The 16942-nt window shown below is 47.2% G+C and overlaps 1 protein-coding gene across 1 annotated transcript in view; it reads left to right on the top strand.

Moving 5' to 3' along the window:
* Positions 1 to 10019: 10019 nt before the first annotated feature.
* Positions 10020 to 16942, top strand: part of AMN (amnion associated transmembrane protein) — a 40905-nt gene continuing 33982 nt past the window's right edge. The window contains exon 1 of the mRNA XM_075615022.1: positions 10020 to 10106. Coding sequence (XP_075471137.1) covers positions 10067 to 10106 — 40 coding nt within the window. The 5' untranslated portion in view covers positions 10020 to 10066. The remainder of the gene's footprint in view (positions 10107 to 16942) is intronic.

Here is a 16942-nt window from a genome sequence, read left to right as displayed (position 1 = left end):
GTGGTGTCGCAGAAATATCGAGCTATCTAGCCACCTGTTTTGTCTGCTAATAGAGGGGTACATGCAAATGGGGGATAGCCACAGCAATCGATCACCAAGGGGCTTGCGTCATCATAGGGATGTGGTCGAAAAATTCCATATGTGTTTAACATTGGGACAAAGCTCACCTGGCTCCTAATTTAAAAAAAATTGTGCTATAAAAGCAGTAATGAATAATAACTTTATTTCATATACCGCTTTTCTCCCAATAGATGAGTTTACAAGCTATGTTTTTGGTGCCTGAGGCACAGGGAGGTAAAGTGACTTGCCCAAGGTCACAAGGAGCTGATCCAGGATTGGAACCAGGCTCTGCTGATATAATCTCAGAGTCAGTGTCTTTACTCACTGAGCCGCTGCTTCTCCCTGGAGTGATTCTAATATAAATTAGTTTTAATTAGAAAAAAGAGAGAGCTGAAAGTGTGAACCCCCTCCCCCCCCCCCCCCAACAAAACCCAAATGGTTTGTATAAAAAACAAAAAACAACAAAAAACAATGTATTCCTTAGTATCATGACACCCGGGGCCGCCGACAGGGGGGGAAGATCGACATGGGCAGTTGGGCCCGGTGGGGTTATTATGTGGGGGGTGTAACGGAGTGCTCACCACACACACATATATATATATATATATAACACCAACCCACAGCCGCGTGGAATGGTCGAGGTAGCTGGGTCGGGGTTGGAGAGGTGCGGATCGTCGTTGGTAGCCGGGGTCAGGAGCGTAGAAGAGCGGAGTCCAGAGGAACAGCCGGGGTCAGGAACAGGGAAGCTAGGAACCGTACAAGACAAGACTGTGGAGGCAAAGGTAGCAGTGAACACTTCGCACACAGGAAGGTTTATGCTCAGCCGATTTGCCAGTGGGCCGGCTGAGCATACTGTAAATAGGACACAGGGACCAATGAGGAGCAGGCTGGGGGAGGCGTGTCAGTATGGCAGGACGTGATAGGCTGAAGGAATGCAGGAGACAGGTGTGGGAAGGATCCCTGATGACGCCAGATGACGTGACTCGTGCGCGTGCTGACCGCGCGCCGATGACGTCGCCGTGTGGGTGGAGTCTGGAGGCGGGACCGGAGGGACACGTATTAACCTCCGCGCGGGATGCGCGCGCAACCACAGCATGGCGGCTGGTCACTGGAGGAGGAAGAAGACCGTCACGGTTGACGGGTGGAGCGGGGGTCCCGAGCACAGGTTGGGGTAAGCACCGGGTGCGCCGAGAACCACGGATCCTGATTATTTCTAATAATAATAAAACCCCAGGGGGGGGGGGCGGGGGGAGTGTGCTGTAACGAACGGTGAACCAAAAGCAGTAATGGCTGTGTTTAATTACAGATGCTGAAGTCTTTTTCATCATTATTATAATTACACAGCACAGCTTGTTCATTATATCCCGTCCCTGGAACACGCTGCTTTGAACCTGTAAATGTATGATTGCTCCAGTTACAAATAACGTACAGGGCAAGGACCGTACACAGAGAGGCTAATACCCATCCTAAGTAACACGTTTCTCTGGGTTATAATACCAGTGAATTTAACCCATTACTCTGCACTACCAGGAATAAAGCTAGTAACGCCTTTTACTGCTGGAGGGGAGAGGATATCAGTAATCAGCACTGATTGAGACATCTGTGCTGAAGCAGGGATATCCTAAAAACCTGACCTGTTGGTGGCCCTAGAGGACTGGAGTTACCCATCCCTTCCGAGCTGTTTCAAGACAGATTGTAAGCCAATGGGGATTTTTGTCCGAAAACAGCCCAAACCATCGCATCGGACTATATAGAATGTTCTCCTTAACCTCTTCGTTGGCATAAGGGCCAAGGGGTTATTAGTAAGACTTTCAAGGTCGAGCCAATGTGGTGAACAACTAACACCTTGTGTTTATTCTATAAGCCGTGTACATCACGTTGATAACAAAAAGGCTTATCAGACAAATGAAAGAGGAATTAAAAAAATTACTCTGGTACTTTTTTTGTACATGCAAAATGAAACGAATCGGACAGAAACCGTTTTTAGCAGAGTTTAGTCATTGGAAATTCATTCGGCTTCTCTTTCACATGCTTCCCCAGTAATATCAGTTTATTTTTTATTTGGCAATACCGGGGTACTTTTTCTTGTACATGTAAAACCCTTAAGGCACAAAGTATCCTCACAACACATGATTTTCAATCTCACTTTGAATACATTAGGCAGGTTGCTTAGTCACTACAGTGCAACACCCATTATCGGTCATTAACGACCATTCGCTGTTAACGAGTACTAATAAATATTTATATAGTTAGGGATATTAAATGACGTGCGTCTGGGTCTCGATTAAACGAGCGGGTCAACGAAGAGCGTCAAAGAAAAAAACAATGAAACAACTTCTCAATACAATTGGCGTCATTAGTAAGATGAAATCTGGATCAGGGCCTTCCCAGAAGATATATCGATGATGCAGGATATACACATTTAAAGATATTAAGGGATTAAAAGCAGGTCCTAAAAATTCTAAGGTTACAAAGAAAATTTGTATAAAGCTGCAGAGAAATTATTATGATTGCTACTATTAGTATCTCTTGCCTCCCCCCCACCCCATATTTTCTATTACTACTGTTAAATGTTATTATTATTACTGTTATTATTATTACTGTTATTATTATTATTTTTATTACTGTTGTTATTATTATTATTGTTATTATTTTGGTATTGTACTGTCGATTTAATTAAGTTGGTTCTATTGTCCCTCACCCACCCCTTTTTTGTCTGTACCCATCCCCCACCCTGAATATAACTGGAAAACAAATAAAAATCATTTGAAAACAAATAAGACCTGGAATCCCCCTTTAAGTAACCGTGAGATCTCTATTTTGTGGGAAATTAATATATCACCTTTCATCGGGAACATTGGATTCAAGCACATCAGCTACTTATGTTTATCTGCTTGGCTAATGGTGGCACCAGAAGACCATAATTGGTTGCGGCTGTTTTTGTCGTGATTAAGCCAGTGCCAGCGTTTGGCCGCCGACGGACCCTTCACCACAGTCATCTCACCGCTAGTCATCTCACCGCTGGACACTCGGGCCACCGGCAGTTCCATCAATAAGGTAAATTAATTTAAGGGGTTTTAGCGGTTTGGATAAGGGCTTTAGGGTAAGGGATTATTGTAAGGGGGTTTAGAGTAAGGGGTTTTGGGTTTTATGGTAAGGGGTTAAGGTTTTTAGGGTAGGGGGTAGCGTTTGTATCAGGGGTTAAGATTAGGGGTTTTTAGGTTACGGGTTTAGATTAGGGACTTACTTTAGCGGCGAAACGGCCAGCAGAGAGATGTCCCGGCAACGAGGTGAGTGGCAGCAAAACGCCGTCAGCGACTTGGTCACGGCAAAACATCCGCCACCAAATGTCAGAGACCGCCAGAAGACAGCGCAAAGCCAGCCGTTTCCACGTAAGGCTTTAACTGTCCTATTACCGAACGTCATTAAATAAAGAATGTAAACCCAATTGAAAGGATTTATTTCAAGTTTTAAAAAAAATGACACGTCTGGTTTTTTGAAGGTGATAATTATGTGCATGCAACCTATTAAACATGGCGGTGTTAGTTCCCTCTGGGCCTGGGCAGGAGGTCTCCCATGTCAGAGGCCAGCGCTTCAAAGCAGCACCAACTCATCACCATAGAAACAAATACACATCACTATATACTGTAGTAATGACTTTGGCTAAGCATTGCTACGTGCCTAAAATATTTCCTTACAGACAGAGGGTCTGGAAGCCATTACTGGCAGGTTCAAAAATAGCAGCTGACGCCAATGAATTCCCGTAATACTTTGCTGTGAGGAAGTATTATTGTGGGTGAGGTGCTTGTGAAACAATGGCAGGTACCACAGATTATACCACAGATTATACCCCATTATAGGATGGTTTCAGTTACATAACATTGTATCCAGCTCCTTGCGTGGCACTTGTGCCGTTAGATGAACCCAAAGAGAGTTACTTGGAATATGTGAATATTAATGTCAATGTAATAATGTACTTTGCTTCCATTTTTCCAATCTAGTGTCCCTATGCAGCTTGCACAGTGGTTGAGTAAAAAGATTAGTTAGGGGCATACCGGCCAACTCTTTGTATTAGGGGCATACCGGCCAACTCTTTGTATTAGGAGCATACCGGCCAACTCTTTGTATTAGGGGCATACCAGCCAACTCTTTGTATTTCATGAAGCAGTCTTTCTCTTAATTTTCCGAAACATTTATCAATTTGCTACTGTATCTATTAAAAGTTCCGTCAACCCAATCAAGTCAGTAAATTCAATGGTAGAATAAGAAACATTTAGCATTTTTCCACCACATCCCGCTGTTGTAGCCCCCAAATGTCATACTAAAGTCAATATATATTATTCTAATCTTTAGATAATCAGGCGTGCATCGCTGGGAACTAAAATCATATATCAACAAAAAATATACTCTCAGTGCCCAGAGAGATAATCCTGCGAGTCGGACGTTCACTTGGGAACACACCAGTGAGGAAAAGTGGTTACCTTTTATTAATCATAAGTAATAGGATTAGTAACAATATAAAGCTAAAGTAGTTACTTCGAAGAACAGAGTAACTGGTTTAAGTGAGGTAGGAGCAGGCCCATATTTGCGCATACAGTAGGCCTAATAAGCCCGGGCCTAGGGCAGCAAAGTCAGGGAGTGGGGCGGCCATTTTCCGGGGGAGGAGAGGGGGGCGGTGCTGTGGTTACAGAGACCCCGCTCTCTTCCCAGAACAATTAAACTGATTGTTGGGGGAGAGCACGCGGCCTCTGTAAAGGTCTTTTACCTACTCCTGCAGCATCGCCCTCCTCCTTCTGCAGCCATGGCAACGTGACATCACATGTCTTGGAAACGCGTCGCCACGTGACGTGGGGACGCTGCAAGAGGAGGAGGCCTGGGCGGCAAAAATGTAAGTTCCTACGGGTGGCAAAAAGGTAAGTCCCTACGGGAGGTAAAATTGTAAAACCCGCCTGGGCAGGAGGGGATGTAAGTGTACAACAGCTGTATAGAGACGCTGATTAAGGATCCCAGAGATAGTATATGTCACTATATAAAGCTTTAAGCAATTTAATTGATTTTAACATACGCTGTTAGTAACTGTGACATACAGCTCAACCCCCTTATAACGCTGTGCTTGGGGTCCGAAGAATCACATCGCGTTATAAGTGGATCGCGTTAGAAATAATCTACAATCGTATGCATTGTACAATAAAGTATTTAAGATACCAATAATCGTGTTGTAAAGTATTCATAAAGACGGAAATTGGGAGCCACGCTTGCATCGCGTTATTAGCGGATCCGCGTTGTAACGGATCGCGTTATAACGGGGTTGAGCTGTATTTATTAGGTAGTAACATTGAGACTCATAAGTTTGTCAGAATGAAAGTAAACTTAACTAGAGGCTGTATCAGTTTCAACTTTGCAATATGTCTGGTACAGCCTGGTTTGTTTTTTTACAAGTATTGCTAGACCTTACATCTGGATCTGTCTGGGTTAAGACAATTTGAAGTGAGATCTTCTGCAGCATCAGAAGCTCTATGCATAGAGAATACCTGGGCGGTCAGGCAGAGCTCCGAAAATATCCCCACGGGTAAAGAAGTCAGAGGACCATTACAGCTGATTGTCCTAGTACAGTGTTTTCAAACTTTTTTTGGTTAAGGAACCCTATAATTAGATTGAAATTCTGTGGAATCTCAACTCTCTCCCCGCCTCTCGTATCTCTTCTCCCCTTTCCTACTCCCTTCTCTCCACTCCCCCCTCCCTTCCACCCTCTCTTTTCTCCCCTTCTTCTCTTTTCTCCCCCCTTTCCTCTCTCTCCTCTCCCCCTCTCTTATCTCCCCTCTTCCCCCTCTCTTATCTACCCTCTTCCCCCCTCTCTTATCTACCCTCTTCCCCCCTCTCTTATCTACCCTCTTCCCCCTCTCTTTTCTCCCCCTTCTCTTTTCTCCCCCTTCTCTTTTCTCCCCCTTCCTTTTCTCCCTTCCCTCACTTCCCACTCTCACACTCCCCTTTTGCTCTCTCTCCCCCTTACGGTCCCTCTCCCCACTTACACTCCCTCTTCCCCTCTCAAACTCTCCCCCTCATGGACCCTCTTCCCCTCTCACACTCCCCCCCTTACGCTCCCTCTTCCCCTCTCACACACTCCCCCTTACACTCCCTCTCCCCCGCTCACACACTTCCTCCCCCTTAAACCCCCTCTCACACACTCCCCCATTGCGCTCCTCCCCTCCTATCACACTCTCCCACTTACGTTCCCTCTCCCCCTCTCACACACTCTCCCTTATGCTCCCTCTTCCCCTCAAATTCCCTCTCACACACTCCCCATTACGCTCCCCCTCTCACACACTCCCCCCTTACGCCCCCTCTCCCCCTTTCACACACTCCCCTTATGCTCCCTCTCTCCCTTATCCTCCCTCTTCCCCTTACGCTCCCTGTCACACACTCCCCATTACGTTCCCCCTCTCACACACACACCCTTACGCTCCCTCTCCCCCTTACGCTCCCTCTACCCCTCTCACACACTCCCCCTTACACTCCCTCTCTCCCTTATGCTCCCTCTCACACACTCCCCCTTACTCTCCCTCTCCCTCTTTCCTTCTTACACACTCCCCCTTACACTCCCTCTCCACCTCTCATACACTCCCCCTTACAACCCCTCTCCCCCTCTCACACACTCCCCCTCATGCTCCCTCTCCCCTCTCACACTCTCCCTCCTTACATTCCCTCTCCCCCTCACACACTCCCCCTTACACTCCCTCTCCCCCTCTCACACTCTCCCCCTTACGCTCCTTCTCCCCCTTACGCTCCCTCTCCCCCTTACGCTCCTTCTCCCCCTCACACACTCCCCCTTACGCTCCCTCTCCCCCTCACACACTCCCCCTTACGCTCCCTCTCCCCCCTCAAACACTCAACTTAAGGGCTGTTCTATACTGCGTGCGCGCGTCAGTTTTAGTTGGCTGAGGTTAGTCAGCCTTTCTATAATGGTGCCGTGCGTGCACGGCAGTGAGCGTGGAACCGGCCGACAGGGGAGAGGATGAAGAAAATAAAAAGAATTTGCGCTGCTACCGCCGCTGAAATGTGTGTATGTGTGTGTATGTGTGTGTATGTGTGTGTATGTGTGTGTATGTGTGTATGTAAGAATGTATGTGTGTGTGTGTGTGTATGTATGTACAATGTTAATAAACAATTTATTAAAATATTTATTTATTTCAAAACGTATTTAAACATACATACACACACGCATACATACACACACATACATATACATACATATACATACACATACATACACATACATACAGTACCTCACTCGCGTACAGCATACACGCAAAAAGTGTGCGGCACATGCCCGCGCGTTCGCACAGGCGCGTGTGCGCGCACGGCCGCACACAGTATAGAATGGCCCTTACACTCCCTCTCCTACACACACACCTGATTTGTTCTTTTTTTCTTTACGGGAGCTGCCGGAGCGCGGGAACAAGCCCTGCGGAGAAAGCAGCAGAGAGAGAGAGCACTCGCACACACCTCTCTTACCTTGGGGCCTGCGGTGCTGTGCCGATCACCCACGCTCCCTCCCCCTATCAGCAGTTACATAGTTACATAGTAGTTACATAGTTACATAGTAGTTACATAGTTACATAGTAGTTACATAGTTACATAGTAGTTACATAGTTACATAGTAGATGAGGTTGAAAAAAGACGTACGTCCATCAAGTTCAACCAGCTGGAAGTTGAATGTGACTCCCGGCGCAGACAGGAGCAGGGAGAGGAAGGAGAGCAGTGACCGGGCAGCTTCCCCTGCTGCTGAGCTTGGGTGCCTCCGGGCCACTGCTGTGTGGGTGTTAACCCTGCGCCGCCGGGCATGGCAACAGCTGGGAGAGTTGTCCCAGCTCTCCCCCCCCCCCCCCCCCCCTGGCGGCCGCGGAACCCCCTTGGGGTGATCGTGGAACCCCGGTTGAAAATCACTGCTCTAGAATTTTGCCATATCAGCAGGCATACCGTTTAGTGCAGGTGAGCAACTCCAGTCCTCAAGGGCCACAACAGGTCAGGATTTCAGGAAATCCCTGCTTCAGCACAGGTGGCTCAGTCTTCAACTGAGCCACTGATTGATCCACCTGTGCTGAAGCAGGGATATCCAGAAAACCTGACCTGTTGTGGCCCTTGAGGACTGTAGTTGCCCACCCCTGGTTTAGTGCTTTGTATATACTGTCCACCCTAATCTTATTATATATTAGTGAAAGCACTATATGCCTGCCTGCATCTTCCTGTGTCCCTAGGAGAAATCTCATTGGTCCCTTGGGCCGCCCGCCCCACACCTCTCATTGGCCTGAGGCGGAGTGATGACACACACACACACACACACACACACACACACACACACACACACACACACACACACACACACACACACACACACACACACACACACACACACACTTGCTTGGCCTCACTCTCCCCCGTCAGTTGGACTGCAGCTCACCTTGAACACCCCCCCCTCCTCTCCCGGTGCCCCTCCTTTCCCGGTGCCCCTCACTCTCTCCCCCCTCCCCACCTCACCCAAATCCGCAACATCCCCAGCCGCACCATCACCCTCACCGTGCGCCGCTCCTGGAGAGGGGAAGCGCGGCCCTCCTGCTCAGCAGCAAACTCCAGCCTCCTCCCCCCTCGCTCACAACGAGGAATGGAGGGGAAGCGCGGCGCGGGCCTCCTCAGGTGCACCGGCTCCCAGACATAGGGTAAGCGCGGCGCGGGCCTCCTGCCACTTTTGCCCCCCCGCCAGCTTCCCGAACTCACCTCCTGCCCCAGCCAGATGCCACGGGGTCAAGGTAAGTCACCCACCGTCTCCCACCCATGCACTGTCACCCAGTCACCCACACACCCACCCAGTCACCCACACACCCACCCAGTCACTTTCACCCAGTTACCCACTTTCACCCAGTCACCCACTCACTCACCCACCCACTCAGTCACCCACCCACCCACTCAGTAACCCACCCACTCACTCAGTCACCCACCCACCCACTCACTCACTCAGTCACCCACCCACCCACTTACTCAGTCACCCACCCACCCACTCACTTAGTCACCCACCCACTCACTTAGTCACCCACCCACTCACTTAGTCACCCACCCACTCACTCAGTCACCCACCCACTCAGTCACCCACACACACACCCACCCAGTCACCCACACACCCACTCACCCAGTCACCCACACAGTCACCCACACACCCACCCACACACCCAGTCACCTAGTCACTTTCACCCAGTCACCAACTTTCACCCAGTCACTCACTCAGTCACCCACCCACTCACTCAGTCACCCACCCACTCACTCACTCAGTCACCCACCCACTCACTCAGTCACCCACTCACTCAGTCACCCTCCCACTCACTCAGTTACCCACCCACTCACTCCCACCCACTCAGTCACCCACCCACTCAGTCACCCACCCAGTCACCCACCCATTCAGTCAGTCACCCAGTCACCCACCCATTCAGTCAGTCACCCAGTCACCCGGGGGAAGCCCAACCCTGTCGTCCGCCCCCCCAAAATTACTTCCCGGGCAACGCCGGGTCTCTCAGCTAGTGTTACTATATTTGAAAGAACTATCAATGATTTGGTTGAACCCCAACTAACTCAGGCTCACACTACAATCCCCCACTAATTCTAACCTCCCTAATCCCTCTGCCTGTACGTTGCTAGTGTGACATCATAGCGTGTGGAATAAAAACCACCTGGTGTAAACATATGCACAAGTCTTTTGTCAAATACCAAACATGATAAACAAGTTCTTTGCCCACATAAGCTGCATGTCCTAGATCGAGTCGGTGTCATACACAGACCCCTATAGAGCTACTTTAACCACAAGGTTACACCGTTTGCAACATGTGGCGTTGTATGAGGGGAAGCCTTGTGGTTAAGGCACTGGATTCTCGCCTGGCTCAGACCTGTCTTATCACATGACACAGCTCAGTGTAAAGTGCAAAGTGTGTCTTTGAGCCACTGCAAGACAGCACCGTGAATAATGGGGACAGCATTTTTCCTGCTCTTCCTTCTGTCCTCCAGTAAGTATCAATTCAAATAATTGTTCTTAATGGGTGCAGCAGCTGGCAATGAGAGCGCAATGTATTTGTCTATGCCAAATGTAGGGAGATCAGTGGAGGAACAACTTTGTTGAGGTCGTCCTCGTAATGTAAATTCATGAAAAGGGATTTCAGGTCTGGACCTAAAGACAGACTGTAATGTGAAATCCCCCGCTTCCGAAGCTAGGTTCCCCTATTACCCTTTGTGCATAATAAGTCCTAATGTCTGTAGCGACACGTAGATGATGTTATTAGTCAATAAGTGCACATTTTAGAGGTATATAGTGTAGGATTCTGGAGAGATTGCTCAGCATTCCGAATTAATGTGTCAGTGAACAGGTGATAATATTGATCCTTATCAGCAGTATTGCTTTCTGTGGATACTTTATTTTAATTTTTTTAAAGATATGGTCAAAATGTAATCATCCTATTTGGTGAACTTTGCTTTACCGCTAATAATATTAGTTAATATTTGCCTTCTAAGACCAATTGTCTTTCCTTTTTTTCACCCTGGTGACATATTTCATTTAAACCTGGATTTCTGCTTCTGAGAAGTATTTCTGAAAATATTTGTTGGTGATGCGTCCATTGTAAACTCTGTAAGAAATGTTCATGATGTAACTTTCAGATTGTTGGCAGCTCAAGAGTTAATGTAGAATTAACACTTAACCCTAATTTGGCCTCATAAAATACCCCACCCCCAAGTAAAATTGTCTGCATTGAGCTTTATAGAGTCTCGCTAAAAAGGCCGAAAAGTAAAATGCGTTGCCAGCCACATTAATAATAACTTTATTTAATATAGCGGTTCTCTCTTTATGGGACTCAGAGCGCGTCACAATTACAGTATAGTGCGCGGTACGCAGCACATAGGAATGTTACAGACACAATCCCTGCCCAGGTGAACTTACAATCTATATGTTTTTGGTGCCCGAGGCACAGGGAGATAAAGTGACTTTCCCACGGTCACAAGGAGCCGACACCGGGAATTGGTTCCCCTAATTCAAGGTCAGAGTCATTGTTATTAGAGTCAGTGTCTTTACTCACTGAGTCGCTCCTTCTCCTTCCCCTTTGGCCCTTTAGGAGGGGAAATGATCAAACATTAAAATAGATCACAGTTTTCTCACTTCATTGCAAAACCATTATATACAAAATATCTGGAACTGCCGCATGGACTATAAATAAATGAATGGGCCACACTATAATTGCATGGTTTAGCTCTTACGCAAAGCTATGTTTAGTAGATTTGCAATCATTGGGTTAAACATAAGGAAATTACTATTTATTGTTACATTTAGCGACTCTAGGTCACGTGTTCTGATGACTATTCTTGCTTTTCCCTCCTTCGAGGCTCACACAGTCCAGATCTTCTCTCCTCTCCCGGTCCATGTGGCGGTCATCTATCGCCCACCTTCCTCTACTCATCCCCCTTCTGCCTTTCTCTCTCACTTTGAATCCTGGCTCTCTTTCTTTCTCTCCTCAGACTCCCCTGTTCTTCTCCTTGGGGACTTCAATTGCCACATTGATGACCCCTCTCTCCCTTGGGCTTCCCGCTTTCTTTCTCTAACCTCTTCTTTTGGCCTTCAACAGTGGACTGCAGCCAGCACCCACAAGGATGGCCACTACTTAGACCTGGTTTTCACTAAAAACTTCTCTCTCTCTGACTTCTCCATTTCCCCTTTTCCTCTCTCTGACCATCACCTCATCTCATTTTCTCTCTCTCGCTTCTCTCCATCTCCATCTCCATCTCGCCCTCGTTTTTGCAGAAACCTGCACTCTATTAACCTACCAGCTCTTGATTCCACTTTACGCTCCTCCCTCTCCTCTCTCAGTTCCACTTCAGACCCTGACAACCTGGTCAGGAACTACAACTCTGCCTTATCTTCCTCTCTTGATCTTCATGCCCCACTTTCTCTCTGCCGTCCTCGCCCTTCTAACCCCAGACCCTGGCTAAACTCCCACACACGCATGCTGCGTTCCTCCACTCGTTCCTCTGAACGCCTCTGGAGGAAATCTCATACGCTCGCAGACTTCATTCACTACAAATTTATGCTGTCCTGTTTCAACTCTGCCCTCTCTCAGGCTAAACAAACCTACTTTTCATCACTAATCAACACACACAAGTCTAACCCACGCCGTCTCTTTTCTGTCTTTGACTCTCTACTCAGACCACCCTCAGCTGCCTCCTCTTCTTCATCCATCTCACCTCAGGACTTTGCTGACTTTTTTAAGAAAAAGGTGGAGTCCATACGGCAGAACATCCCATCTGTTGCCTCCTCCCATCCCACAATGCTTCCCAACTCTCCTCCTGTCTTTCTTGACTCTTTTTCTGCTATCTCGGAGGAGGATGTATCACTGCTCATCTCCTCTTCGCCCTCTACCACTTGCCCACTTGACCCCATTCCCTCCCATCTCCTAAAACCTCTTGCTCCTTCTATTATCCCTATGCTCACACAGATCTTTAACTCTTCCCTCTACTCTGGTACCTTTCCTTCATCCTTCAAGCATGCAACCGTTATACCATTACTCAAAAACAGCAAGCTTGACCCTACCTGTCCTTCTAACTATCGACCTGTCTCCCTCCTGCCTTTTGCCTCCAAACTCCTTGAACGTCTTGTATTCTCTCGATTGCTACACTTTCTCAACACCTATTCTGTACTAGACCCTCTACAATCTGGCTTCCGCACTGCTCACTCTACTGAAACAGCCCTCACTAAAATAACTGACGACCTCCACGCTGCCAAAGACAGAGGTCATTACACTCTGCTCATATTACTCGACCTCTCTGCAGCATTCGACACCGTGGACCACCCTCTTCTCCTTCACATTCTCCATACTCTTGGTATTCGGAACAAAGCTTTATCCTGGATCTCCTCTTACCTCTCCCATCGTACCTTCAGTGTCTCTTTTGCTAACACCTCCTCCTCCTCTACTGATCTCTCTGTGGGGGTACCCCAGGGCTCTGTCCTGGGACCCCTTCTCTTTTCTCTCTACACACTCTCTCTAGGTGACCTAATCACATCTTTTGGGTTTAAATATCACCTCTATGCTGACGACACACAAATTTACCTTTCAACCCCTGACCTTACACCTGCTATACAGACCAAAGTTTCTGAATGCCTCTCTGGAATATCATCCTGGATGGCCATCCGCCGACTGAAACTTAACATGGCAAAAACAGAGCTCCTTATACTACCTCCCAAACCTGGCCCTACTACATCCTTCCACATTGCTATTGGAAATACGATCATTCACCCAGTAGCCCAAGCACGCTGCCTAGGGGTCACACTTGATTTCTCTCTCTCATTCTCCTCTCATATTCAAAACGTTTCTAAAACTTGTCGCTTTTTCCTCCGCAATATCACAAAGATACGCCCTTTCCTCTGTTACTCAACTGCTAAAACTCTGACTCAGGCCCTCATTCTCTCACGTCTCGATTACTGCAACCTCCTGCTGTCCAGCCTTCCTACCTCTCACCTGTCTCCCCTACAATCTATCCTAAACACTGCTGCCAGAATCACTCTACTCTTTCCTAAATCTGTCTCAGCGTCTCCCCTGCTGAAATCACTCTCCTGGCTTCCGATTAAATCGCGTATCTCACACTCAATTCTACTGCTCACTTTTAAAGCTTTACATTCTTCTGCCCCTCATTACATCTCAGCCCTAATTTCTCGCTATGCACCATCACGACTCTTGCGTTCTTCTCAAGGATGTCTTCTTTCTACCCCCTTTGTATCTAAAGCTCTCTCCCGCCTTAAACCTTTCTCACTTTCTGCCCCACACCTCTGGAATGCTCTTCCCCTCAATACCCGACTAGCCCCCTCGCTATCCACCTTTAAGACCCACCTTAAGACACATCTGCTTAAAGAAGCATATGAGTAGCACTGGATAATCATGGACACATGACACAAAGCTTGGCCTCCTGCAGACGCACTTACTAGTATTCCCTCCTACTGTCTCTGTACGTTCTCCCTACCTACCAATTAGATTGTAAGCTCCTCGGAGCAGGGACTCCTTCCTTAATGTTACTTTTACAGTATGTCTGAAGCACTTATTCCCATGATGTGTTATTTATATTTGCTATTTATATGACATGTATTACTACTGTGAAGCGCTATGTACATTTTATGGCGCTATACAAATAAAGACATACATACATACATACATACATCATAAGACAAAGGTCTATAATTTGTGTCTAAACAGGCGAAGGTCTAATTTCTGGTAATGAGCAGTGCAGGAAAAGCACTTGCTCAATCATAATTAATGGCTTTTGGGATCTATATCTAAGACTTAGAGTTTTCTTCCTCATTACACAGCCAGGCAAACATTCCCAATGAATTCCCATGACCTCTTCCACCAGAGAATGATGTCCTTTGTGATTCTGTGTTAATACAGGTTTGCCAAACGCAAATCTCACGTGTTTTTGTTCAGACTCCATAGACATTTAAAATAACATTGGTCTGCTCACGTCCCCAACTTACTCATTGGCATGTCACCACCCACAATCCTTACCTGCAGCCTAACCCCTGCATGACGGGACAATGTGGGGCATCATAATGGGGTGAAAGTAGTATATTTTTAGGGATCTTTGCTATTCTATGTAAAGTAGAGGCATCTGGTCACTTTTAGGCACGAGGGAAAATGGCGGTGGTGGGCACTAACCAACTAGAAGGTAAGAGATCTGGTCAGGGCGACTAGGGGGTGGGGGAAGCAGTACAAATTACCAGGGCCCGGCGGTCCGGTAGGGGGCCCGACTATGTTGCATTTTTTTGTTTTTTTCGGTAGTAGCATTTATTTGTCACTCCTTGCTGCCCTCTCTCCTTCTTCTGAACCGACGTCACCAACGTGACGTCACACAGTGGTGCAGCGCCAAATGACGTCATGACGTCACGTTACTCCTCTGCGTTATTTGCTAAGTGCGGGAGAGAAAACAGCTGCTGGGGGGCCCGAAAAAAGGTTATTCACCGGGGCCTGAACCGGGTCTCTCGTGGGCCCTGGATCTGGTGCTAGGGGGGTAAAGACCAGAGTCCAGAGCCACGAAGGTACAATCACAGGCACAGCAGGACTCAGCATGACATCAATGATGATTTAATATGCAGAGGGACATTACAGCAAAGCACATCGTATGGGGGGTAACCCTTAGTCCAGGTGGCAAAGTACTTCTGCTGCGTCCTTCTGCGGCGTCAGGTCCTGTGGCACTTCTTTACTCACCATAACTTCATTGACTCTGGTTTGCCACCACAATGCAGAATTACCAAAGTCAGGTAGTGTAATACATGTAATGGCTAACTAATGATTAAAAGAGTGCAAGCTTTCAGGCCCAATAAGGTCCCTTTTCAGTCACATTTTTTCGTTAAAGCAGCGGAAATATCACGTCATATTAATACAAGGTTTACACCCCAGCCAGACTAGATATACAGATTTTAATTTGTGTGATTCTGTCTCAGCTGCTTTTGCAGCGATCGCCATGAAGAAGTGACCTTAGTGGTCCTGAAGGCTTGCACTCTTTTCATTATTAGTTAGCCCAGGGGTTCTTTGACCAATGAGGGGCAGACAGGTTGAATGTGACTTCTGGCGCAGACAGGAGCAGGGAGAGCAAGGATAGCAGTGTCTTTGACTGAGCCACTGATTGAGCCACCTGTGCTGAACCAGGGATATCCTGAAAACCTGACCTGTTGGGGGTGTCTCAAGGACTGGAGTTGAGAACCCCTGAGTTACCCATTAAAGATATTACACTTTGGTTCTGTCTATTCTACCGGCTAACGCAGTACCACGCTCGATCATTCCAGAAGTCGTGGCCAAGATCCAACTGGTGAGTCCAAAAGGATGAAACAGCTGAGTCTATTCACTGATTCTGTATCTTCCTGGTCGCGGGCTTAGCTGTATAAGCTGAGTAATGCAGTAAGCAAAAGCTCTGGAGAATCCATGTACTAAAGTTGATGGGGAGCTAATAGTGGCATAGCTACTGAGTACGCTGCAACTATGCATGTCATTATTACCAGAATCCTTGGCTGGGGCAACCCCTCCTAGTGCCAAAGTAAACTAATGGCAGTGAGGGGTATATCTGTGTGAAACCTGTAACTTGTTTATGATCATTTTTTAACGCAGAAACCTGCGCTGCTCGCCATTATTTTTTTTACTTGTCTGAGTCACTGTCCTGATCCCCACCCCCCCATCACCCCTTTTCCTGAGCAGAGCCATGAGAAGTTTTGTCCACGCAAAAAGGCCTTCGGGGAAGCCCAGCACGGGCGACCAATAGAAAGCCGCCATGATAATCTCGCCTCTTCCTTTTGGTGACCCTGGCAGCCATGTTTGTACTTTTTGTTTTTTTGTCGTTTTCTCCAAGAAGCTAGAAAACAGGGGTTCCCTGTCTTGTCCACAGGATCCCCCTTCCAGACCATTTTTTTTGTGATAACTAGGAAACATTCCATTCCTGTGCATGTGTGGTGCATTCACCTGTTTGCTGCTGTGTAGGTAATTCCTACAACATGATCTGGCAGTGGACCTCTGCAGAGATGGTTTGGAACCTCTGGTTGAAAAATATTGTTATATGTACAGTTTAGTAAGTTACATTTGTGCCTGGTACAAATTCAAATTGTTTGGACGATATTTTGTAAGGTGTAATGTTGTTGCTAAAACTGCAGATGTAAAAAGAGAAAGTACATTACACAACTGCAACGTCAGCATTGTAAAGAAGGATTGAAATCATGTGCAAAAGAGTGTGAAGAATCACTGCACTCTTTCCTCCATCGAATCTCCTAGATCAGCCTCTGCTTTATCCATGTCGCCCGACTCATAATTATCCTGCTAAACAGGTA

This window comes from Ascaphus truei, chromosome 9 (assembly GCF_040206685.1).
Source record: "Ascaphus truei isolate aAscTru1 chromosome 9, aAscTru1.hap1, whole genome shotgun sequence".
NCBI lineage: Eukaryota > Metazoa > Chordata > Amphibia > Anura > Ascaphidae > Ascaphus > Ascaphus truei.
The sequence above is the reverse complement of the archived record's forward strand: the minus strand, read 5'-3'. Positions and strand labels throughout refer to the sequence as shown.